Genomic DNA, 26,703 nt, shown 5'->3' on the forward strand with positions numbered 1-26,703 from the left:
GAATAATGTGTCCAGTTCTGGCCCCCTCAGCTCAAGGAGGGCAGGGAACTGCTTAACATCCCAGTGCAGAGACAAAAATTATTAAGGAAATGGAACATCTTCCTTCTGAGGAGAGATGGGGCTCTTTAGCTTGGAGAATAGGAGACTGAGGAGCAACTTCATTAACATTTATAAACAAAGACTGGGACATAGAATGGTTCAGTTTGGAGGGGACCTCAAAGCTCATCCAGTTCCAACCCCATGCCATAGGCAGGGGCACCTCTCACTAGAACAGATCACTCAAGGCCTCATCCAACCTAGACTTCCAGTTCAGCCAACCACTTCAACTCATCATAAGTGAGCAGAAAGCAGCAGCTAAACACAGAAGAGTAAGGAGACGCAGCCAGCACCCGTGGGGGATGTTAGAGCGATCATTGAGTCTCTAAGCCTACCTAACCGGGGGGCCACCAGGCCCCCCGGCCTTTAGATCACCTCCACCAGTCACCCAGTGTGCACCATGGGCACTCACCAGTCACGGCGTGAGGAGGATCCTCTGCCCAATTGGGCAAGCTTAGGGCTTCTGCCTTTCCTGAGGGGGATTATAAAGGGGAGTAGGCAGGGAGGACAAAGTGCTCACACCTGGGGTGGGAGGAGACTCCAACAGAACCCAGGTGCTCTGGGTTTGGGGTAAAAAGGGGAAAATTAGATGTAGGGTGGGGAAGGGGCAGGTGTGGTGGAAAAGGGGAAGTGGTGCTGGAACTCCCACCTCATTAATTGCCCAACTAAATCAGGTGCCCAGGGAGGTGGTGGAGTTACCATCCCTGGAGGTGTTTGAAAAAAGACTGGATGAGGCACTTGGTGCCATGGTCTAATTGATTGGATAGGGTTGGACTGGGTGATCTCGGAGGTCTCTTCCAACCTGGTTGATTCTGTGATTCTGTCATTCTGTTATTAATGGGTGTGCATTGTTCCTTCCAGGCCCTCTGTGCAATCACAGAATCATAGGATAGTTTGGGGTGCAAGGGACCTTGAAGATCATCTAGATCCAATCTTCCTGCTATGGGTAGGGACACCTTCCACTAGACCAGGGTTCTCAAGGCCTTGTTCCAACACAGAATCATGGAATCATGGAATGGTTTGGGTTGGAAGCGACCTGTAAAGGTCACCTAGTCCAAGCCCTCTGCAGTAAGCAGGGACATCCTCAACTAGATCAGGTTGCCCAGATCCCTGTTGAGTTTCACCTGGAAAATCTCCTCAACCACCTTTATGGGCAACTTGTTCCAGTATTCTACTACTCTCATGGCAAAGAACTTGTTCCTAACATGCAATCTAAATCTACTCTTCTCTGGTTTGAAAACATCACCCCTCATCCTATCACTAACAGTCTTTGTAAGCAATCTCTCTCCAGCCTTCTTCTAGGTCCCCTTCAGGTACTGGAAGGCTGCTATTAGATCTCCCTGGAGCCTTCTCTTCCTCAGGCTACACAACCCCAGCTCCCTCAGCCTATCTTCATAGCAGAGGTGCTCCAACCCCCTGATCATTGTTGTGGCCCTCCCCTGGACCCTCTCCATCAGGTCCATGTCCTTCCCGTGTTTAGGGCTCCAGAGCTGTATGCATTTTGCTCTGGCAAGACCTCATCAGGTGAGGTCTTGCCAGAGCAAAGTGGCAGAGTCACCTCTCTGGATTTGCTGGCAACTCTTCTTTTGATGCACCCTAGGATGTGATTTGCCTTCTGAGCTGCAAATTTGCCTTTTTGCTCTAGAGCAGTCGCTGCATGAGTCTGCGCTGGACTAATGGTTGGAGCATAATGCTTAGAATAAGGAAAGCCTTCGTTGCTTTGTTTCCTCTGGTTGAGGAGCTTGCTAAACAGGTCACCGCGAAGGGAGAAGTCCTCTGCGGTTGGGCGGGCTCAAGCTGTGTGTGTGAGGAACCACAGCCATCTGGTGGTGAGAAGCGAGCAGGCAGAGTTATTGCTTTTTAAAATAGCAACAGTAGAAAACACTTTTAGAAGGCAAAAACAAACAAACAAACAAAAACATTTAAAGGAATTCTTTATAGTGGTGTCATTATTTTTTTTGCATGATCATAAAGCGTTTTTTTCCACTGTAAAACACCTGGGCTCTACTTAAAACCATCTCTTGCAGACCTGGCAAGTTCCTCCTCAAAAGAAACTGTGTAAAATTATTCAAGCTATTATTGGTATGATCAAGTGAGAAAGTACTAATTTGGGCATGGAAAGGTTCCATACCCTTGACCCCATTCTCCATATTTTCAGATGCTTGGAAAAAAAAAAAAGCTATGTCATTCCCATAGGAGAAGTGTCTGTGCTGAGTAACCCAAAGTGAAGAGCACTGTGATCATGGTTGACTGCATGATGGGGAGGAGATAGACTTGCCCAGAGGTCACAAGCTCCACTCTTATTTATTTTCACCTGTTGGTCATTGCTTCAAACTGGTTCCACTTGGCAAGCCACCAAATAACCCTTCCCACCTGTTCACCTCATGACAAAAATAGCAGCAAGCTGTTTCTGTGACTGCTATGCTCAAGTCTTCTGCAGGAATGGTTCCCTCTTGGCTTTGCCAGCTCCTGTGCTGGATGTCAGGGAAAGAAAAACAAGGTGCATGGGGAGAAGGGGTCCCTACCCTGAGGTGCACTTCAGGCATCCCAGTGGCAGCAAGGAAGACCTTGAACGCCCTGTGCACAGGGTATACATTCAGGGGTGGCTTTGTTCCTCTTGCAGAGGAAGCCACAGGCAATGCACAGAGGGATCTGGAGGCAGCAAGAGCCTTAAACTCAGAGGCAGGAGCATGGAGTTCAAATCATCATGAATACTGGTGTGAACAGCAAGAAAACTAACTACCCCAGCCAAAGGCAGGGCACTTTCACAAATGCTGCTGTGTGCCAGATGCCTTCCCTCCATGGCTGAGCCAGGCAGCCTGAGCCCAGGCACTGGCAAGAGGGTTTGGATATTAGGTCCCTTGCTCTAGAAATCCTTATGCCCCCACAGCTGCAAAACCTGCCAGTCTGGGCTCCATCATGCCTCTGCTGTTGCTTGCTCTCCTTGGGGAAGGTCAGCATTTGACCCTTTTGGTTTTCCTCCTTGTTCTATGTTGAGACTTGCAGGAAGGAAGCTGCAGAGGCCCTCAGTTGCTTGTTTCTCAACTCAAGAGTTCTCTCTTGCAGGAGGGACCTACCCTTGCAGGTCTTTAGGGCTGGGGGTATGCTGTGCTGGCATGTAGCTTGAGGGACTTGCCTTTGAATGTCCTCCTGCTGGCCACACACCCAGCAGGAAGCTTTTGGTGAAAGACCTGCATGCTCGGCCTGGGGTTTGGGGGAAGGTGCTCTCCAGGGAGCTGAGTTTGGCTGTGGCCTTGCTGCAGGGATGATAGCAAAGGCTGGAGTCAACACTGCATGGGCAAATAACTTCTAGGTTCTGTGCAAGAAGGATTCTTTGGAGATTAAAAAAACCCAAACCAAACCATAGAAGGATTATTTCAGGAAACTGTGGGTGTGGTAAAAATGGATTTGTGATAGAGGTCTGCAGCTGTGCCACTCCCCAGTGTTTATGTGTGATTGCTACATAAAACCCTCTTGCAGTGAGTGAGGCAGAAATCCACTGCTCTTATGCTCTGCTCTTCAGAAGATGCTTGCATTGTTTGATCTGAGTCCTTCCTTGGTGAGGAGTGTGAAGTCCCGCAGCACAGTGAAATCCTGCTGCAGAACTGGCTGCGGGAGGAGAAGTAGCTCAGAGATGAAGCCACAATTGTTTAGCTTCAGACAACCTTCAGTGGAGCCACTCATGGCCTCATCGGCAAGATAGGGCAGGATCAGCTGAATTTTAGTCTCATTGAGCTGGACTTTTCCCTCCCCACCACCTCTAGAAGATAGCATACACACCTTGGTTTGCTAAGTGCTGCTTAAAGATGCTTGTAGTAAATACATAATACCACTTGGCTCAGAAAGGAGGAGGTCTTCCCTCAGTTCCTCCCCGAGGCACTGGGAATGCAGTGGAATTGAAAATGGTGACTCATTTTCCCAAGCACCAAACTATCCAAAGAGTGTATGTGCTGTCCGTCTTGGAAAGCTGAAGAAGACACAAAGTCTCCTCCCATTCTGCAACTGCTGACAGAGAAGGAAACAGTGCCCTGCTATTTCCAGCCCCACTGTCACCAGTTGCAGACCAGCTTTTCTCACAGCCCTTATCCTCAACCCTCTGCCCGAGCTTGGTACAGGTGAGACTCCAGTGCAGGGAGAGGGACTGATGAGGTTTGGGCACCTTCATCTGATTTAACTCCTTCCTCCAAGTCAAGGGCTCAGATGACACTTTCCACTTGTTTGACCTCCTTTTAACAATCCTTTCACTCAGCTGGACATCAGGGGATGGCAGGAGGATAACTGAGGATGCCCTGTGGATACAGTCCTTTCATAGCAGCTCTAATTCTCCCATATCTTTAAGGGCTGGGAAGCAGATATTCAGATCTGGTCACAACACAGAAAGGGAAAGGGAGTTGTTAGCTCACACTCTTACTATTTTGAGATGGGCTGTAATCACCTTCCCAGAAGGCTGTGCTAAAAAGCGGTGAGCACCTGCCTTGGCTTGCAGCACCCTCAGCCCTCATACTGTGCCTCATCTCAGTGACATAGCACCTGTGCCCTTCCATGAAAAGCAAATATGTCTGCTGGCCTCTTCTCCCAGATGTGGTCCTCCCCTCCCTGTGCCAGCACTGGCAGCACACATGCATCTTCAAGACAGGCTTAAGACTTTACTCCTTTAATGTGCAATAAAAAAAGGCAACTATCCCACACTCAACGGGAAATCCCACAAGCAGGAGCCCTGGTCTTGGAATCCTCCTCCCTGGCTGCCTTTTACAAGTGGGCAGCATGTGCAGTTTGCTTAGAAGAGTTTTTGTCCCCATGTGCAAAGGACAAGGCCTGAGGAGACCTTATAGTAGCCTTCCATTACTTAAAAGGGGCCTACAGGAAAGATGGGGAGGGACTGTTTAGAGGGAGTGTAGTGATTGGAAGAGTAACAGTTTTAAACTGAAAGAAGGTACAGATTTAGGTTAGATATGAGGAGGAAATTCTTAGCCATGAGGGTGATGAGATGCTAGAATAGGTTGCCCGAGAAGCTGTAGATGCTCTATCTGTAGAAGTGTTCAAGCCTGCAGGTTGGGTGGGGTTTTGAGGTGCTCGGTCTAGTGGAAAGGTGTCCCTGCACGTGGCATGGGTTAGAAGTAGGTGGTCTTTAAGGTGCCTCCCAACCCAGATTATGATTCTATGATTCCTGGCTGCTGCAGGCATGAGCTGCTTTGCTGGCATGATATGACTGATGTTTCACTTCACCTCTGTGTGCACCAGCTGAATAAGCCACCCCAGCAACGGCATGTTCTCGTTGATAGAACAGTGTCATCCTAAGGGCCTCCCACTTCAGGAAACACAGCTCTGCAGTCCTGGTACTCACAGCTATCCTGAGGGAGTCTATAGCATTGGCCTGATCAGAGACTTAAGGAGAGTCCCCATACTGCATCACAACGTGGTAGAAGGCCTCAGTGGAAGTGAGAGAGGGAGATGGGATCACATAGGGGAAAGTGGGGAGAAAAGTCTAATAAATGGAGACTTAAATTAACTGCAGAGAGGTGGCTGAAGGCATGTCCTAGCCCATAGCAGACAGCCCCTTCAGCCTGAGGTACTGCTCGCAGCTGTGTGCAGCCAGTGGCTTTGGTGGTCTCGCGACGAAGACGTTCAGGCTGTGGGCAGGATTCTGGATGAACCAATGGGGAGGGGGAGGAAAGGAAGAGAAAAAGAAAGGTCTGTGAGTGGGAAGGTGGTGCACACCACAAGCACTTGCGCAAGAGAGACTACATCAGTGGGGCCCCTCTGCCATTAGAGTTCCTCTGCCACCTGTAATACGTTGCAACCCCATGCTTTCCCGTATAAACCTGGCAGGCAGAGGGCTGGAGATCTGTTCTAGGGATGGGGTAAGAAAAGAGGCAGGCAGGAATGATTTCAGCAGCAGACTGCAGCCTCTCCTGTTTCTTGGACAAGATCTCTAATTACCTCACTGGAGAGGAGGATGGGAAGCTTCTTCTGCTTAGCCCACACTGTACCAAAAAAACCCCCAACTTTAGCAGCTTTGAAAGCCCCCTTCACAAGTCTATGGTGTGACATCCCTAAACACAAGGAAGATTATCTGAAAGCAACTTAAAAACAATTCAAAGGGAAAGCAGGAATAAAGTGAAGGAAGGGGAGAGAGTCCTTCCCCTGCTAGCCCCTGCTTGGAGGCAAGCAAAACAGCACGCACAGCCTCTTGCTCCACAGCACACCAGTCCATAGCATTCACAAGGCAAACATAGCATCATCTTCCTTTGCTTGCTTCCGGTGATGGCTGGCAGTGGGAGGGGAGACGGACGTCCCTGCTAAGGAGCTGGACAAGGTAGGCAGCCGGTCTGCAACTTTTGCTCGCTCTTCCAGAAACTTGTCAAATTCTGGGGCAAGAGAAGAGTGTTAGCAAGGAGGGAGGTTTGTGGGAGAGCCAAGGTGCTGCCAGGATCAGCTGGAGAAGGGTGTTGGCTGGCAAGCCTTACCTTCGCTGGTGACTCCTTTTGCATCCTCTGACTCTCCCTACGGAAGGAGGAGAAGAGCATGGTTAGAAGCAATGTATCCAAAGGCACCTCCACAGACATGGTTCTTCTTTGGAATGAAGAGAGACCTGATAGCACTCCTCCCACTTCTGCAGCACACGTTAGAGTGGCCTCAAGCTGCAGTTCATTAGCTATGCCCAGAAGGCTAATTATACTGGTGTGCTATCCCTGTGTCCTTGGCTTTTCCTCACCTGCTCCTTCTGCACAGCCCGTGCCACACATTCAGCAGTGCCAGAGCAGTTGTACACTGCCTAAAATCCATCCCTGCAGACAACTCTGGCAGGACTGCTGTTTCCAGAGAAGCAGCCCCTCACTTACCACATCAGTGGAAAGCCACTTTTCTATGTCTTCCATGAAATTGGCTTGGGGAACCGGCACCTAGGACATAAGTGAAAAGAGTGTTGAGGCCAAGACACTCCACAAAAAAAAACCCAAAACAAACAGCCCAACCTAAAAGCTAACCCTCTCACTCCACCATTCACTCAGCTCAGCTCCTTCCAAACTCAACCAGTGCCACTGCAAAGCTTTCCCAGCTACCAATGCCACCGCTTGCCTGCATCCTCTGCCCCATCCACACTCAGAGATGCAGTTTCCAGAACACACTGGAAAAGCATCTGGGGTTTGGTGGTTGGCTTTGGGGTATTATGACAGGACCAAGCTTTCCATTTTGGTGGGGACTCACAGTGAAAGCTGACTGCTTGTGTTAAGCAACCAGAGAAGAAGAGATGTGCTTTTTGCCACAGTTCTCCTTTCTACAAACCAGGGACAGCCTGATGTCAAAGTCTGCCATCATGCAGATACTGGGTATGCCAGGTTTGGCACTACATTAAGGAAGAAAGACACCTGCCAAAAAGTGATTATCTGGTAGGAGGAGCACAGAGCACAGCAGGATTTGACATGTTGCCAAACTACAGAAACAAACCTATCAGAAAGAAAGTCCTCTGCAATTCAATTTTGCTTCTAGTAGGAGGGACAGGGCTAACTCAGATTACTTCATATCCCTGGTCAATTTAGGCAGCAGACAGACTCCTTTCTAGTGGGCAGAGATAGCCCTGAAGGAAACCAGGTCCACTTCAAAACCCCAGAGCCTCTTCCAGTCACAAACTACTGAATAAAGCTGAGCAAAGAGCAGCCCTTGCTGGAGGTTCCATAAGCAGAAGCGTAAGAGGGTATTTGTGGGAATCCATTTATTAGTCTTCTAGGATGCATAAGTCACTCAATCTCAGGGAAACAGCAAGAGCAAAGGAAAGCACAATCCCTTCTTACCAAGGAGAGGCAGATTTCCCCAGACCAGGGATCAGATTGAGTTAACACAGCTGGCAGATGGATGAATGGGCATGGAAGAGGATGTGTGAGATTAAGCAGGTTTCAAAGTGAGCTGGCTTTCTCTACCCAGAGAGGAACTCTTTGGGGTAGAACTGCATTGAAGCCAACTGGACAGCATGTGGAGAACCTTCCTCAAGCAGACATCATCAGTCTGGGCAGTGCCCATTTCAGGAAGACAGGCTAACAAACTTCAGATCTGAGTGTTTTAAAGCCTCAGTGTGCCCAAGGGGATGTAATTGCAGGAATTCCTGCTGCCAAAAGACCAAATTTAACTGCCTGAAGGGTCAAACACTTTAGCCAGAGGACCTAGCACAGGGAAAAAGCAAGAGTATGTTTGCCTCCAAATAGGGCAGCTCATGCAGAGCAGGAGAGGCTGCAGGTGGAATGAACGGCAGCAGCCTTCCTCACAGTGCCACTGGCTATTACCTCTGCCCCAGACACTCATCCCAAAACAGACCATTGTCTAGCTAACTCAAGACTGGCATATGTTCTCTTGGCCTCAGATCTCCTAGGATTTCTTCCTGAAGACATGTTTACTTGAGGAAGAACATCTGCTTCCTTCCCAACCCTGGTCTCCACTACTGGCCCAGAACAAGGTTGCTCCATTTCAGTTCATAGTCTTTGTTGATGTCTGCTGTGCATTCTCACATGTTGTGCCAGAGCCACCTCGAGGCCATCAGCCCCAGCCACCCTGCTGCTGCTCCATGATCTCACCATTCCTTGCCGCATCATCCACTTAGTCAGTTGGGCTCCATCACTGGAGGCACCAGACTCGCCCTGGTTGAGAAAGAGTCTGCACTGAAAGCTGCTATCACAGAGAGCGAGGGAGAGAGGACATAGTGGGTTTAGGGTCAGGGAAAGAACACACTAGTACTGGTGGCCTACTTCTCTGATTGCAGAGAGAAGGCAACTGGACTTGGAAACCTGCTGAAGAGGAATAACACATACATTTGCAGCTGGAAATTTCCCTGCTGATCTAAAGAGGTCATCCTGTTACTGACTGAATTAACTCCAGACTTCACATAGTTCCCTGCCTCTGGGGTTTAAAGAATGAGATCTCTACTGCAGGTAAGAAATGCAGGTTGATGGGGACTAGGAGTTATCAAGTCATGTTAGGCGCTTGATTTTTTCAAAGAGACTGCACACTTAATTGTGTTAGTGAGCAAGGAGGACACTCTCATTCCCACCGATGCACTAAAAGCTCTGTGGCCACTTACCGCTCCTGTGTTCTGCTGCCGGGCATCCAGGGCACCAGCAAGTCCTTTGGAGGCTTGAGGATCTTCGTACTTTACCCTGAAAGCATTAAGTAGATAAAACACAGGCTGAAGAGATACCTAAGAGTGAAGAGCAGGAACTCCTAAACATATATTCAGTGCTTCTGCCTGCACAGCTTTTCACCTCTTGTCATTCTGCTCCCACCTCTAGAAAGGTGCACAGAACACCTACAAAAGGTGTAGCTGACCACAAAGCAGAGTGAGCTACTCACTGCAACAATGACTTTGAGATGCCACAGGTCAGCCCTAGCACACAACGGGAGGAACATGAAGCATCATATGAAAACAACCATCCAGCAGGTGAAAACATAGATTACAGAGCTAGGAGAGCTAGGTGTATCAACAATGACACTCATGGTGTCATGACACATCACTCATGACAAGTCTCTGAGGCTGACTGCAGAAGAGGCAACTAACACAGACTGAGCAGAAGATTACAGATACTTCAGAAAGGAACTGAGCAACAAGCCTTACTTATCTACCTTCACAGACACAAGCACAGCCCAATAAACATCTCTTAAACTGATACTGCTCAAGAACTGATAGTGGCAGAGACTCACTGGTCTATACTACATAGGTGAGAATAGACATTCAAAAGAGCCTAATGTTGCTTCAAGGTCTCCAGGTGCACCATTACAGCAACTGCTTTCTACACACTGACACATCTCACCCATAACCCCCCTTACCCATTCCCCTGTCCCCTCTAGACTGCTACAACACAGGCTAATGCCACATGTCACCATTTGATCCATGCAGAGTGGTGAAAAAAGTCTGTCCGTGCTGGAAGAATGAAACCTCTCCCAGAAATTCTCTAAATGTCTCCTCTCCAGCTGCTCCAGGGCCCTTTTCTGCAGACCCCTCAGACCATCAAGTGGAGCTGTTTCTGTTGGGGCCCAGAGGCTTGGGCCACCGTCGCTCAAACTTCTCGAAGAAGTGCTCATCAGTGAAGGGGCCGCTGTGGACAATGGCATCAAGGATGAAGTACAATGCTGCTATCATGCCACTGATGAGGAAGAACGGCAGGAAAGGCTTGAGATGTTTCAAGCACTGCTTTCCTGAGACACACATGAAGCACAATGGGGTCAGGAACAAACCCCACTGGCTCTGCCTGTGTCTCCTGTCAGCAGGTCCTATCCAGGAGCAGCAGGGGAATGACTGTCGAAACTGACAGCGACACTGAGAGCAAAGGCTGGTGAGTGAAATGGGAAACCTGAGCTAGTGCGAGTAGAGGCTACCTGGCAGAAGTGCAAGTGCAGGCAGATGAAGAGCAGTGAGGAATAAATAGAAGATGTCTTATTACTTGTGCAGAGATCACAAGCTGCAGCCTGTGAGGATTGCACCACTTTGGAAAGGATACGATTCCACCCCTGCCCAGATCTCCCCTGGCCTCCAGCACTGAGCACATACCAGTGGCTCAGATTTCAGCCCCAAATTGGGTGCTCTTGGCCCCACTGTTTTTGTCCCAGACTGCCTCTGTCCTCAAGCAGCACAACCCACAGGAAAAGTGGTGGGCAAACCCATGGGCAAAACACACAAAGTGTCTAAGGCCATAATTTTCCCCAACATTTTTACCAGAAGTGGCCTGAGGAAGAGGAATGAAAGAGACTTCCTTAAGAGACCATAATGTGCTACTGTGGAACAAAGCAGTACAGTGGCTGGATACCAGGAGCACAGGTCTTTGAGGGCTGGAGGCAGCCACTGTCTGTGGGCTCCACTGCTTGGCAACTGATGGAGAGCCGTGGATGATTCTGACAGGAAAAGCAATGTAAAACAGTGTAGTCAGTCTCTTCAGGGATCTGGTCAGTACAGCTCTTGTTGGCTCCTCCCAGGACAAAGATTCAGAAATCTTTGCAGTAGAGACTTCTTCAGTTCACCCAGTACAATGGAGAGCCAACTCTTAGTGCTTTACACACTATGGAGGAAGAGGCATCAGTCCCCACTTACCAACAGGGAAGCTGAGGCACAGAGCAGTGCCCTGCCTGGCAAGCAGCAACTGACTACATACTTCCTGTGCCCCAGTTCAATACTCTGCCCCCTAGGCTGCACTGACAGTCAACAATTCCCAAATTTAACATCATGCCAGAGAGAGCACAATGAGTTCAGAGACAAAGAAATTCAGACAGACCCACACTACACTTTCATCTCCCCACACTGAGTCTCCCTAGCACACGTGATACCACAGTCCCCACGCACAGAGACCACTTCCTTCTCCCCACACCCAGGAGAACACTATGAAGGCAGCAGGAAGGACTGGGAACACTCTGTGCCATCCTACAAACACTGTACTCAGCACTGGTCAGGCCACACCTTGACTACTGTGTCCACTTCTGGGCCCCTCAATTCAAGAGAGATGTTGGGGTAATGGAACAAGTCCAGAGAAGGGCGACAAAGCTGGTGAGAGGTCTGGAACACAAACCCTATGAGGAGAGGCTGAGGGAACTGGGATTGTTTAACGCGGAGAAGAGGAGGCTCAGGGGAGACCTCATTGCTGTCTACAACTACCGGAAGGGAGGTTGTAGCCAGGTGGGGGTTGGTTTCTTCTCCCAGGCAACCAGCAACAGAACAAGGAGACACAGTCTCAAATTGTGCTGGGGGAGGTCTAGGCTGGATGTTAGGAGGAAGTTGTTGGCAGAGAGAGTGATTGGCATTGGATTGGGCTGCCCAGGGAGGAGGTGGAGTTGCTGTCCCTGGAGATGTTCAAGCAAAGCCTGGATGAGGCACTTAGTGCCATGGTCTAGTTGATTGGACAGGGCTAGGTGAACTTGGAGGTCTCTTCCAACCTGGTTGATTCTGTGATTCTAAGTGCGCATTTCAATCACACCCCACTGGGAGACATTCCAGGAACTGCTGCTAGTTGGGGTCACAGCCCCAGCTGCCCTGAACCCTGCCTTGCCAGAAGGCAGGCCAGGACAGGTAGGCTGCTACACTCACTCTTTGCGCTGCTCAGCCAGCGAGCTGCCACGGGTCAGGGCAAACATGTCAAACTCTTCTTCCAGCTTGCCAGAGGTGTTGAGCACGCATGGCCCTGCACTGGTGCTGCTTGAGCTCAGGTCTGTAAGAAAGAGAGCAGGGTAAGCAGGTAGCACAGAACTGTAAACGGAGGGTCATGGGCTTAAGGGTGCTGGGTGGAAAGATGGCATGGGAACAAGCTAGACTGCTCTAGGCCCACTCCTCTATCCTGCCCCTCAGCTGCACATGGTCTATGTGTGTGTGCACTGTCACGGGTGAAGTAGCAAAAGCAGTCTGTCTGCCTGCTCAGCAGGTATTTTTAGCTCAGTCTCAGGCAGAAACAGCAACATCAATTCACTGCACTGATGCTGAAGGTTAGATGTTCCTGACCATTTAAGTCAGGGATTGCTCCATAACCTGTGGAAGAGGATAACATGTGCTTCTGGGCAAGAACCTCTGAGACAGATGAGTGGATTTTCATGATGCAGGCATAATCTGAAAAACCCTGGCTTGAAAAATATCTCAATTGGCTTGTCTGTAAAAACAGCCTTGCCAGTCTTCTATAGCTGCATCCAGGCAGCACTGGATTTGCTCACAGCTAGAGAGAGCAGTGCTATCTATGTAGGCTGTTGCTATGTCTTGGAGACTCTCAGGACCTCTTAAGCTTTCTGAGTAAACAATCTTGTGGGTTTGGAGCCCAAGATGCTCATGGCTATATTTGCAGAACAGCTCAGCTGCTTTTCTTCTCCCAACCCACAATGGTCACCCTGACACCACACAGCATGCGAGGCCACTGCACTGCTGCTAGGCATTGCAGAGGGAGCAACTTTCTTCCCTGTCCTGCTGAAAGGCCCAGTCCTTAGCCACAGCCTATTGTTGAGGTCCTTCTTAATCCACATCCACCCCCTGCACAGCCTGAGGTCTGGACATATGCTTGTGTGCCTCGGGACAAATAGAGTTTTCTTCTTAAGTTTATAAGTTGACAATACACCCTACTTCCCTAGATTGATTTATGAATGAGACTAAATAATTCTGGGAGATGATTCAAGGGCATGAAAGGATTCCCTGAAGAACAAAGAAGGACTGAGGGCAAAACTGCATGGAAACATACTCATTCCAGCCATTTGAGAGGTGAGGTTGTTGGTGACTTCAGGCTGCCTCACTGCAGGAGTACTGGGCCCCAGGTCAATTAAGCTGTTCTCTGCCCCATTTGATGCCTTTGGAGAAAAATAAAAACCAAAAGAAGATAGAGTTTCTGAAGCCTGACACACCAACCCTTCAGCCCCAGCTCATGAACACTGGAGAGAGAAGCCCTTCTGTACCCATCAGAAGGTATCAGCTGTGAAGCCTCTTGTGAGAAGGCAATCAGAGAACAGGCTGGGAATAGTGTCTCGGGACAGAATACAGCTTGGTAGCATCCCAGTTCTGCTGGATGTCAGTAAGCAGGGTTAAGTGCTGGCTCAGAGGACAAAGGGATGCTCCTAAGCTACTCGGTTCTCTCAGTGTTCAGTACAAGAGAAGCATTAATTGCCGCTGATCTGCTTTTGCTTTCTGGGCGAGAGAAAGGCTCCCATTGGCATGGAGGGAGAGGCCAGCAGTGGTAACTGGAGTGTTTTGCACACCAGTGTTGCCTGGTGCAGTTGGGCTGCTAGAAGAGCAAAGCCTACAGCTTGCAAGTGGGGCAGACTAAGCCTCTCTCCAGCAGGACTCTCCTGGACCTGCAGGATGCAAATGAAGCTGCACAGAGGGGAGGTTCTGCTGAGCTACCTTAACAGGCTGTCCTGTCCGAAGACGCTCGAACCTGCAAGAAAGATGACAGGAAGCATTTCAGTACTGTGTGCTTCTTCATCCACAGGCCAAGAGATTTCTCACAAGGTTTGGCACAGTCTGCCCTTTCCTACGTGCTGGGAAAAGTGGACCACGGCTTGGGTTCCAATTCTCCCTCAAAGACACAACAACAAGGTCCACAGAGTTGAGGCCTCCTCAGATACGGTGTGAGGAAGCTTTCTGTGATCCTCCAGAGCTACTTCTAACCAAAATGGTTCAAACCCAGTTCTCCCTACAGACATAGGGACTAAATTATCTAGACATTGTCCTAGCTTAAGAGATGGGATTTACGAAATGGAAGGAAAAAAAGGGGTGCTGACCTCACATGGACAGGTTCTTTCTGCCTCAGATCTAGAAATCCAAGTACTTTCATGCAGCTCCCTCCTTGTTTGTCTGGCTTATGCCACAGGGATGTCTTTATATCCCATCCATTACTTACACAGCAGTTTTGAAGGGACAGGAATACATCAGCAAAAGTGAATTTTGTTCTCAAAGATGGATGATACAGACTGATAGATCTTAAGTGTTATTCTCATGGGCAGATCGAAAGGGTGAGAGAGAAGGCTTTCAAGGGGCAGTAAACTCTTGTGGAAGAACAGGGCAGAGAAGGAAGGAGACAGGTACCTTTCATGGCGCAGAAATACGTTGTTGAGGTTGTCATTGATGATTAGCAGCTCCTCAGTGAGTTGTTCATGGAGGACACGAGGAATCAACTCCAGCACACGCTGCTGCATGGCTCTGCATGTCCGATTCAGCTCCTGCTCACAGCAAGGGGAAGTTACCACCAAGGTTAGGCTAAGGCTGTGCATTCACAGATTTTGGAACTCTGACTGAGACACAGAGACCTCAGAGGCTACTGGAGTCTATCTGCAAGAATTGACAGGCAACAGATACTAGAGTAAGAGGTAAACTGTGTCTGAGATTTACAGACAATAATTGTATGCCTCTTGTGTAGTAAATCACCTGAAAGAAAGGCACTTGCTGACTACAAGCTGCCACGTGGGGGCATGTGTCTCTGTAATGCAACTTCCCTTGGCCATTGAAACTCTACCTTCCCTGCGTTTCCCTTATTCTGTCACACCCTGATAAGCCCCACACTAAACTGTCCAGTGCAATTGTTCCCCATGCCTGGCATGTGTCACGCCTCAGTCCATCAAGTCATTGCTAAATCAAGCTGCATGTGACAGCCCTCCTTGTTGCCAGTGTTCCTTACTTGCAGCAGCTCCAGGTCGGAAGGCTCAGTCTGGGATGGCACCAGTTCTGTCAACATCTCTGACATGACCTTCACATTTCCATTCACCACTTCCAGCTCACTGCGCAGCTTCCCAACCTGCAAAAGGGAGGGGAAGTGACAGCTCTGCCTGAAAAGGCTGTAGAGACAGATGAAGTAGCTCTGAACAGCAGTGCACCACGTGTGTGTTCACAGGGTCAAAGAGAATGGCTGCTGAGGAGCTCATTTGTCACCACTCAGTTGGGCTCTTGGGAGCTCCCAGTAGAAGGAAGCTCCATTACTTACCATCAGGTTCATTTGCTAGTAACAGATGCCAGGCCCTCACCTGAGATCTTTGGCAACTAGCCTAACCTTGATTTTTAATAGCCAGCACAGGCTGCTGTTATGATTCAAATCTCTCCCTAGCTAGCAGCTCCCATGTGGCAGCTGCTCAAATAATTTCATTTCCAAAGCAGTGCAAGAAAATGAATTCCCATTCCAAAGGTGAGGCTTGGCTAAGTGTGCGGTTGAAGCTCTAGCTCTCTATTTCACAAGCTGCTAATGAGCCTCTTGAGAGGGGCTTCCACCTTCTGTTCTGCAAGGGGATGCAACTCACTGACAGCTGGAGGTGTGGTGTTGTAGGAAGTCAGAGTGAGGAAACAAGTGTGAAAGCCCTGGCTTTTGGAAACCACATAGTTAGACAGCATTGATTCATATAAAGTCAGCAGTGAAGCAGTATAAACAAAGATGATAAGTAGGCATCAACCGAGCTTCTGCTGTACTGCACTACAAAGCCCCAAATCTCTCTGACTCAGTTTCCCACTTCCCCATAGCCAGGAGATCATCCCTCTACCTACAAAGAGCTCTGTCTTAGGAAAACATAACCAACCACTTGGTGTTTGTGGTTATCCCAGTTCATTACTGTGACCACAATGGAGCTCTGAGGGAGCTCTCAAGGGACTGTACTTTAGAGGAACAGCTTCTTGAGGACAGAGGCTGGGGAAGGACCAGGACAGCAATTCCAGAATGGTGTTTGTGAAACAGCCACCAAATGCAGGAAGAATCAGCAGCAGCACCAGACACATGCCCAACTCACCTGCTCTGGTGTGGGTGTGATGGGAGCATCGCTGGATGTGCCCTTCCCAGTGGGCAGGGTGATGGGGTGGAGGATGGACTCTATCTGCTGAGGGGAGTTGACCACAGGTGAGTTCTGTCCTGATTGGGAGTTGGAGTTGTACACAGTCTACAGACAAAGGTGGGAAAAATGAGAGAGGAGATGTTAGACATTCATGGCTGACAAAACAGTGCAGCTAGGAGAGAAATGTTGATGGGAACTCTGCATGTGTTTTCAATAGCTCTTCCAGGAAACAGGCTGTCCTGGAGCTTCTCACTCCCCAGAAGCCTTCTATACACAAGCTAGAATTACTGAAGTCCCTTCATAGCTCCACAACGGCAGCTGCCCAACACCCTCCCCTTCAGTAATGCTCTCATACCCTCTGTGGTGTGTGGATGGGTGACAGCATGTCCAGATCAGTCATGGGGAACTCCAGGCCCTTCCGTCTCAGGTCTTCATAGACAGCAACAACACCTGTCAAGTCTGGTGAGCTGCGGAAGGCATCTGCCCAGGACTGGGAAGGAGAAGACAGCACAGCCCATCATCATTTACAGCAGTCTTCTGTACAGACACTGACAGACCAACACTCCCTGAACTGGTGCAGAGCACTCGTTCTTTCTGGCTCACCTGAATGAGGGTCAGCACCTTGTCATGCACTATGGCAGGTGGATTGTTCTTTGGCAGGATTGTTCTCACCAGCACGCTTTCTACAAAGTCCTGGCTGGACACAAGGACGTGGAAGCGATGGCCACAGTTCTTGACACATGTCTCCAGAACCTTCAAAGACAAAGAAGCATTAGGCCTTCTCTGCCTACGTGTGTCTGACTCGTTGGCTTCAGGTACTTGTGTCATTCCAGCCAAGGACTCAGCTTTACAACAGGATACTGCAAAGCTGAGAGAGAGACCTGACCACTCACCGTCAAAGCCAGCATAACCTCATGAAAGTTCTTATTGCCTACAATTCTCTTCTTAATGGCTCGGAAGGCATCTTTGGGCCTGCAGGAGAAATCATATGAAGAAAGATCATTAGAAGGTCGAGAGGTTCACTGCAGAGAGAAGCAAAGCTAAAAAGCCACTGTTTCTGGGTTCCTCATACTCAGCAGATGACCTTCCCCACCATGTTTTCAGGGGGGCTTCAAGCAATGACTGGTAAAGCACCTTCTTTCTGCCTGTGGTTCTGCAAGAGGAGTTGGGTCCTACTAATGAGTGCTGTTATTGTAATTGGAGTCCTCCGATCTGATGACTGCAGCAATTCAAGGTGCACAGGACACAACAGAGAGCAGAGTACAAGCGATGCTAGAAATTACTGTCTGGGGTGGGTAGAGCAAAATCTCATGGCAGAGAGACTGAAGAGGAGGAGATCTCAAAAAGGCTTGGCATGGGTTAGAAAGAGGAAGGAGAGAGCAAGCTGCAGTAATGGCTGTGTTGTTTGGAGAGAGGATGTTTAACAATATTTCCCTGGAGGAAAGGAGGCTAAAAAGCAGCAGGGGACATGCAGTAGCAAAGTCTTCCCTATATTGCAGGTAGGAAAGACAGCAGCAGCATAGCAGTGTTTCCTTAACCATTTTCAGAGGGGAGAAGAACTGTGGTCTCAGCCCACTGTGTTCTTGTGAGGGGGTACAAATGATTCAGAGTACTCTGGCAAAGCACAGGAGAGGCTGGGCTGGAAGAGCAGCCATGCTGGAGGAGAAGAGTAGAATGGAAACACTGAGGCAAGAAGGAAGGCAGAAGCAGACTGGCCTATGGAGCAGGTTGATTGAAATGCGTGGGCTTTAGCAGAGAAATGGGAGAGCCCACCATGGCAGGAGGGTACAGCTGTGTTACCAGTCACCCAGAAGAGAAACACCAAATGGCCTCAGCTTGGGAGTGAGAACTGTGGGCAGAGGCAGGCATGTTTGTACCACAGGGATAGCATGCAAAAGAAGTGGTGACAGATCTGTGAGTAAAGATGTTTGACTTTGTTTTCATACAACTGTGAAACTGAAAACTGTGCTTGCTAATCCTCTGTCAGCATCACTGTGGGGTAGGACAGCAGGAGTGAAACCTACATTCTTTATTCCATGTGGCACCTTTTTTTTACATGCTGCTTTTGACATCTCCACTGTGAGAAGAGATAGTCCCAGCTGAATTCACTGGCAAATCCTCAGTCCAGATACTGGTGGATGTCTAAAAGTCTCCCCACAGGAAGAGGGATACAAGGACTCCCCCACCCACTCTGTGACCATACATGAAAATACCTGAGAAATGAACCCCAGCAGGACTTTCACAGTCAGAGGACTGAACAGCAGCCTGAGATTTTCCTCCCTCCTCAGCCACCAGCCTGTAGATTTTTACATTCCCAGAGGAGAGAAGGAGAGGAGTATGAAAGAGGAGTAAAACGAAGTGGAAAACCTGCAAATACACCTCTGGGAGATGGGGAGGCAGCCTGGCTTGAATCAAGGTTTCTCTGGGGACCCTAAAGGCATGTTTGAATGGCTCCCAGTGCTTACAGAGATTACAGGAAAGCATCTAACAGATGCTCAGACAGCTTTGCTGTGTCTCTAGATCTCCTAGCAGAGTCTTGTCTAAGGCACTTTTGGGAAGCCTAGCCTATTACCTCCACCAGTGTATGCTACCACTGCAGTCTAGGGATGCAGAGCATGCTGGGACCCCTGTCAGCTCCCTTACCCTTCTTCAGTCTCATTAATGATGTCACAGATCTCCATGTTGAGAGCCCAGTCCTCGCTCCGCAGGGACCCATCTGTAGCTCTCTCTGGAAAACAGAAACCAAGACACAGGAAGGCTAAGAGCAGCTCTGTCACTCTCATGAGCTGCTGCCAAGGCACCCCAGTGCCCAGACACTTTTCCCCTGGTTTCCTCCACCACCACCTTCTAGGAGGGGAATCTGGCTGCAGTGCCCAGGCCACCGACTGCTCCCCTCTAGGTGTGACCACCGCAAAGCACATGGCTGGCCGGCGCTGGCATGGGTGGGTGCTCAACTTTGCCCACTCCACCCATGCTACCAATACACCATCACACACTGTGTGATCTCTGGTGTCCAGCACAACTTCTGCTCCACAGCTGGAGAAAAGAGGGCATGTTTGCTTTGTTGCTGCAGGGCCAGAAACCGTGAGTTTGGTGTGCTGAGGCTGACAGAGATCTACTGTCAGTGGCATCAGTCTTGGTTTGCACCCAATCAAGGACACAAAAGAATCAAACCCCATCTTTTTACACGAGCCCTACAAACAAGCAAACATAAACAGCCAAAGCAGGGCTCTCTCTTATTTAACATTTACATCTCTGCCCTGAGCTTCTAGCCTCTGAGGAGTATGGACAGAAGTAGACTGCAAGCTGAAGTCCAACCAATATTGTTTGAGCTTTTGATTGTGTGCCCTTTAATTAGGAAATCCTCAGGCAGCCTTGATCTTATTCAAAGCAGAGATTTGGGAGCAGCTATTACTGAGAGTACCAGTGTTTCCACCCTATAATCAGCCATGTCTTGATCCTAGCTGCACTGACTGACTGATCACAGAATCATAGAACCTTAGAGGTTGGAAGGGACCTCCAGAGATCATCGAGTCCAACCCTCCTGCCAAGGCAGGATCACCTAGGGTAGTTTGCACAGGAATGCATCCAGGCAGGTTGTTACACTCTCCTGAGAAGAAGACTCCACTGATACCTTCAGGGACACCACCTGAGGGAAAAGGAGACTGAGGGAAAAGGATCTGCCAGCGAGGCAGACAGGACCTCTGCAGGCAATCTCCAGACCACGAGGAAACACAAAGACACAGCAGATGGCAAAATGAGGACAAGAACCATCCTTCCCATCTCTCATCCTACAAAATGCCTGACTTATCACTGAAGCAAGAGAGTTACAACCAGTCAGACTGGTTTAGCACTTACCAGGTGCTCCTCAGGAGAACTCAGGCCCAACAGGGTACTACAGAGAAGTTCCTGCATTTGTAAAACTGCTGTGCCTGCAAAATCTGGACCCAGCCCTGGCTGTTGTGGGTACAGACAGGCCTTTTCTCTGCAGGGCTGCTTTTTTGTGCTTTTGACCCAGCAGCTAACGATCCCTTTCTGAGAATGAAATGTAATGCCTGCTCATGCAGTAACGGGATACGGCCATAGCACAGGAAAAAAAGGATGTTTTCAACTCCTCCTGGCTAGGCACAGACATTATGTTTTGGGATGTACTGTTTTTAAGGGTCAGGCAGAGAGCTATTCACGGCACTTGTAACGCAGCCTCTTAGACACACATCCCTTCCACAGATTACACACCACAGCATGGAGTTACCTATCTGCATTTTATCACAATCCAGCCACTACCTTTTCTGTTGACTGCATAAAGTATTGATTACCTTGTGATTACGCTGATTACATTGTGGCTGCAGCCAGATGGAAGACAGCAAACAAGTGGCAGAATGTCCTTGATGCTCCTGCACCTTTCTGGCTGCTACCGTAACATTCTAAAGGCCTCTTGATTCAGGTGAACTTTTGTCCCTTAAAGTATTAATTTTATATAGGAATCCTAGTCTCTTAGGGATCTAAGCTTTCTCAGAGAGGCACAAAAGGTAGCATCACACTGGATGATGTGGTGGAGAACATATCTGGAGCTGTGGGCTACAAGGGAGCATGTCTGTAGCATGCCTGCTACAAGGCATATGCCAATGGATGAGTGAAGCAGTGGTAATATATGGGTGAAAACTATTTCTTTAAGGGCTACTTTGGAATCAGGACTTAGCACAGTAGCAGAGCTCCAGGTTGCCTCTGGCTCTGGGACATGTGGTCACAAAGCTACCCTTCACTTGCACCCTCCTTCAGCATCCCCTGCTCATGATCCACTTCGCTTTGAAACTTAGCCTGGGCAGAAGTTTCTCTGTACTGTTTACTGTCAATGAAGCACATGAATCAGTCACATAAGCTTGCCCTACTGAAAGGAAGTTTATTCTTCTCACCCCTGAAGAAAAACACTGCATATGGAAAGGAAGAAAGCCCCCAACTCAGGAACAGAGCCAAAGCTGATGGGAAGCTCTGAGCTACAGAAGAAACCACAGACGAAACAGAACTACCTTTAATTGTCTAGTCATGGAATCTTAGGAAAGTCCTTCCTGGTCAAGTCTCCCAAACTCTTCTCATCCTCATTTTCATTGTACACAAACATGAACTGAGTCTGCAAATACCCCTCCCTCAATTCTCTATGTTTGGTGGCATTCTGTAACCTGCTCCCTATCACCATCTCTTTTCCTCCAAACACATCAGTCCTGCCAAGGTCAGGCAGTAGGTTTGCTTTACAGACAGGAACTTAGCATGCTCTTTCACCTGGCTGGCCACTAATTGGGAAATGAGGCTTCCTCAGGAGTGACACACACGACCCCACTGTGGTCATCTTGCTACCATCACTCCTGTTCACATGCTGGTTGATGAAGAGCTGCAGGAAGGGAGCAAACCTCACACAATCCTGCAACACAGGCTCAAAAAATAGAAAGCTGGAAGAGCAGTAAGTACTAGGGCATATGGAAAACAGGAACGTGACCATGAGGCATTTCCCAAGGACAAAACACTTGAATTTATCCAGTACAGATTAAGGCCTGGCCTAGCTGGCCTCAGGAGAGCTGGAGCTAATGCACTTTTAATCCTCCTTGCTTGCTTCCAGGCACCAAGGGGCTCTCCAAGCCTAGTAAGAGATGCTGGAGTTTTCTCTGAAATCTTGAGGTTTACCCTTTCACTAAAGCCTGCAGAAGGGAAGCAAACAAAGCCTATTCATTAGTCACATGAAGGATCAGAGTGGCTGGCCCCATTTCACGAGCTGTAATTAGCACATGAGCTGTCTGCCTCTCATGAAATGTGAGCCTAGGATGGCTGGGGACAGCGACAAGTACCTAAAACTAGGGAGAATGCACTGTTTTGGCAGCTTGTCTGGCTTCCCGGGTTTGACAGCATTGGGGTTTGTCTGATTGCAGCCTGCTGCCTCAAAAACTGCTTGGATCAACTCAGAACCATGGAGGACTGTGGTAGGGGTTGAACCAGAGCATCAACTCTTTTTCCTGCCTGGCATTTGATGTGCTCCTGCTGATTGCAACTAGGTGATAGAAGTTATCAGGAATTGTCAGCTGAGAAAGAACTCTGACCTCGGCATAACTGACACAATGGAGCTGTATATGAGTAGATTTCACAGCTTTGTTTCTTTCCAGGTTTTCTATCTCTGCCCTCATGGCAGGGGAGAGCTCACTGTGGGGCTGGCAATCCCACCCAGCTATCCCTGCAGCTGCACACTGGTAGGGCAGTCAACAGCACAAGGAAGTTCAGGAGGTGGGGACAAATGATGCTGCACAGGCTCCTGTCCATTTTGTTCCCCATCACAGACCCAAAGCACCCATAACTGGCCACGAACTGCTGATCAAGGCCTGTGACAAGCTCTGTTATAGCTCATCACAGACAGTGTGCTCCTTTCCCAGGTCAAGCCCTTAATCAGGATCCCTACAGTGCTCAGTCAAGATGTCTTTAAATTCCTTAGTAAAACATCAAGCACTTTCTCACCCATTTTAACAGGTCTGAGGGCACAAGCATTTCACTGCATGAGGTAGTGCAGGGTCAGCAGAAAGCAACACAGGAGTCTTTTCTCCCAGCCTCTCTTCAATTCAAAACTCTCTGGCACGAGTCAGCCTCCTGTACAAAGTCTCCTCATGCTTTTGCTTCCTTTGAAACTTCAGCACCAGCTCAACTGAGACTCCGTCATTCAGCTCATTTGCTCCTCTGAAGACAGAGGCCTGGCACAATGCAGTTTCTAGGGAGCAAAGGTATGGCTCCAAACCTAATTCAAGGATGGTGATGGACACAGACTTGTGCTGACATAGTGCTGTGGGTATTTAGGTCTCTGAACTTCTGTTTCTTTCCTATGAAGCAGCTCAAAGTTTCAGGAATCAAATTACTCTTTTACTGGTACCCTTTCTACTTATCCTCCAGACAAAGAGGACACAGAAGACAAGGCAACATCTTCCTGAGAAGCACTACCTTGCAGGGATCCATCTAGTTCCGACTGGAGCCCACCAGCTCCCAGGGTCCCAGCTCAGAGGGGTGCAGGGACACCTGCAAAGAAGGACCCAAATGGCTGTTGGGATTCGTCTAGCATAGTGCATTGTGTCTGCCCCTCTTCCTCACCCCAAAGCCTCTCTTTGCTATTCTTTCTTTGTAGCGTCAACTTTTCCTTGTTCTTATATTTGAACCAGCTCCCAGACACAAAAGATCCTGGTCACCCCTGTGCCACACTGTTACTTCTCTCCCTCATCTTCCCTTGCTCACCGAAATAACTCATTCTGTCTCTTTCAGTGTTGCTGTAATTACTGGTTATTTCAGACTTCCAAGGGCAGGAAGCAGCATTCATGGTTTCCTCTCTATTCTCTCGCTCAGAGCACCTCCTTGAAATCAGATTTTCTACTTTGAAGTTTCTCTTAGCTCCCAGATGGAGGTGCAGTGGATTTCCTCTTTGAGAAGGGAAACCAAACTATGATGCTTCAGCACTGTTTGGAAATGTCCCCACTTGTCAGAAGTACCGTGTCAAAAAAACACCTCAACAATCCACACCACAAAACCAAGTACCAAAAAACTCTAATTCAAGTCTGTAGTCATCTTACTTGGTAAGAGACATCGCAGTTTGAAAACAGGACAGAGGCAACTTTGGTGACTAAATTTTGGGACTGGGCATAAGAATCTAGAAAACCTACTCTGCAGCTGACTCATTCTGTGAGAGATCACTGAGATTATCTGAGCACCAGTTTCCTTGTCAGCAAAATAAATAGGACTTACTAGATTAACATTAATGAGGGAATTTGAGAACCTCGCTGCAGTGTGCCACAGAGGATTTTTTATTCCTTAGCCTTCATCTAAAGCTATTTTAGTCTTTAAAAGCTGTACCAGGCACACATGACTTTACCCAAGCAATTCACAAGGACACAGTACTAGCTTTTTGCAGAGAGTCCAAAGCAGCAGTGCTATGCAAGTTTGGTGATCAGGCTCATAGGTTTAACATGCAGCTGCTGCAGACCTAACAAACAAGTTTGGGTTAGTCATGTCCACGCCTCAAATTAGACAGGGAAGATAGCATTTATCCCTGTCCCCAGGATGTTGATTGGCAACGTTCAAAAGGAGAAAACATTCATATTTTCGGCCACCATCTCTTTCAAGTCCTCCACACTGAGTTCCTTTTTCATAAGCCAAATCAACTCCAGTCATTAAGATCTCTCTACTGTCACCCCTCTGGTACTAAGGAGTGTAAGGTCCTGTTTGACAACACTCTTGAAATACTTATTTACTTTTCTTTGCTGTTGGTTTGTTGCTTGAAAATCCCTTCTTTAATCCCAAAGGGAACTCAAAATCTGTCTACTATACTGATCAGAAGATCCAGAGGGCAGGAAGTGATCTGTGGCATCTAAAGATAACTTCAGATTGCCTCTACTCAAACACAAAAACCTATCTGATGTATTCACTGAGGGAATCAAAGAGCATTCATTCTGGAAAGGGCAAGAGATGGCTTCTCCTGGAGAAGTGTCACAATACACGTGACATTCATCTGGGAAGGCGGTAGACATCATCTGGAGGTTTTTGTTACAGAAAACCATCCCTGGTGATCCTTCCCCCACCTTGCTGTAGTGCATCTCACCTATCTTGCCCTGACACTATGGTGGCACATCACAGTGCTTCCAATTCACATAATTTGGGCAGTGCTTTGGGTATGCTTTAAAATAAGCAGTGCTTATAAAAGTGTTATAAAAAGGGAAGAAAGGGGAAGCAGCTGCTTTTTCCCTTCCCACTCCAGCCACGGCAGCCTATTCACCCATGCAAGCACACCAAAAACCACTGAATCAGGGACCAGAAGTTCACAGCGAAGAGCAAAGGTCTCCAAGGTGACAAAAAGCAAAACTGACCAAGTACATGAGCTTCCAAATGAATGTGGTACAAGCTAGGGAGTTTAAATGAGCAACATCAGCCTTCAAGAACAACTTGAAGACACTTAAGCAATACAACATGAAAAGAATCAGCCAATACAACATAGGACTACAAGAATCTTTAAGCATTTTAAGAACTGCATCTCTGTTTTGAGACCAGTGTAACTGCTGATGTCCTTGTTCTAACATCTCTTTGCTCCACTTTCTCAGACTATATCCTTGTGTTCATCTAGTTGACCTGAGCACATAAACTATGAGACCGAGTCTCTATGGGCCTGCAAGGTCACAGGGCAGACGCTACGTTCTGGGTGTTGATCTCACTCCGGGACCCGGTACTTAGGCCTGTGAGGAGGCTCATGGCGCAGGGGAGTTGCTCTCCACAGAGCCAAAGATGGTAAGTTCTGTATGAGCAGACATCCCCGGCGTGCCCAGAGTTCTCATCCTTCAGGTGGGGCGCAGTGATCCGACTAGGGAGCTGCGGCAGCGCAGGGCAACGCCAGTCCGAAGCCCCTATCCCGGGGCAGCCTCCAGCACAGACATAGCTGCTCAAGGCCACCCTGTCATTTCATGCGGAGCGGAGCTTCTTCCCACCCCGAACGCAACAGACCACTGCAACTGGAACCGAGTCCAGCGGCGACTCCTGCTGTGCCTCCTGGTAGGACCCCGCCCGCCTGCGAAGCCCCCAGAGAGGTGCAGGCGGGAATGGCCTCGAGCCAATCAGGGGCCTCGGCGCTACCGGGGGGCGTGGCTCAGACCACCGCTCTGCGGCCCCTTTAAGTAAGGAAACTTCGCCCGGCCACCTAAAGACCCTCTCATGCCCGGATTGGCTGGTGGGGCTGTCAGTAGGGCCGCCTCTAGCTACGCGTCCGCTATTGGTCAGTAAGGTCCGTCAGTCAAAACGGGGCTCTCCCTTCACTGGTCAATGCCGTCTCTGTCCCGCCGCGGAGGCGGGGGCTGCCGCTTCCCGGAGGAAGGGGTCCGGCGGGCAGGCGTGCGAACGCCACCGGGGGCGCGGGGAGGGGAGGGGGAGCGAGGGGGCAGGGAGGGTTGCGGAGGCGCGCGGCCGCGGTGCTCACCAATGCGCTGCCCTACGGGGGAGCTGAAGGGGTTCCCCAGCAGAAAGTCCATCGCCGCCGCGCCGCGATCAGCTGACGCCGCCGCCTCCTCTCACGTGACCCGCGCGCCGGGCTGGGGCGGGTCCCACCCGGGCTTCGCTGTGACGCCGGCGGCCGCCGCCCGGGAGGGGCGCCCAATTTGGCCCGCCCCGGCCCCGGCGTGGGGCAGAGGCTCGGAGTGGCCCCACTGTCCGACCGCGGCTGGCAGCTGATAAGGCAAAGGCAGTGTTGGTGGCGGGTCCCTGGCACGCAGGATCCGAGAGCTTCCCTCGCAGGTGTCGTGCCGAAAACCCTCGAGCTCGATTTGTGCCCCACATACACGAAAGCCTGTGGCGATGGGTTCC

At 49.3% G+C, this 26,703-nt stretch overlaps 1 protein-coding gene across 2 annotated transcripts; it reads right to left on the reverse strand.

The window, feature by feature from the left end:
* Positions 1-4,734: 4,734 nt before the first annotated feature.
* TOM1 (target of myb1 membrane trafficking protein) lies at positions 4,735-26,453 on the reverse strand. 2 transcript variants are annotated; one of them, XM_064155361.1, is made up of 16 exons: positions 26,321-26,453; positions 18,988-19,072; positions 17,238-17,316; positions 16,948-17,097; positions 16,700-16,834; positions 16,303-16,449; positions 15,210-15,326; positions 14,621-14,754; positions 13,937-13,970; positions 13,281-13,386; positions 12,152-12,272; positions 9,164-9,239; positions 8,661-8,723; positions 6,939-6,998; positions 6,564-6,600; positions 4,735-6,464 (listed from the first exon to the last, which is right to left on the reverse strand). In XM_064155361.1, exons 1-16 carry the CDS (start codon positions 26,370-26,372, stop codon positions 6,316-6,318), a joined length of 1,545 nt encoding a protein of 514 aa, XP_064011431.1. In that variant the 5' UTR covers positions 26,373-26,453; the 3' UTR covers positions 4,735-6,315. The 2 variants fall into 2 exon arrangements, with proteins under 2 accessions (XP_064011431.1, XP_064011432.1); XM_064155362.1 differs by lacking the exon at positions 8,661-8,723.
* Positions 26,454-26,703: the final 250 nt, after the last annotated feature.

The sequence above is a fragment of the Pogoniulus pusillus genome, chromosome 15 (genome assembly GCF_015220805.1).
Source record: "Pogoniulus pusillus isolate bPogPus1 chromosome 15, bPogPus1.pri, whole genome shotgun sequence".
NCBI lineage: Eukaryota > Metazoa > Chordata > Aves > Piciformes > Lybiidae > Pogoniulus > Pogoniulus pusillus.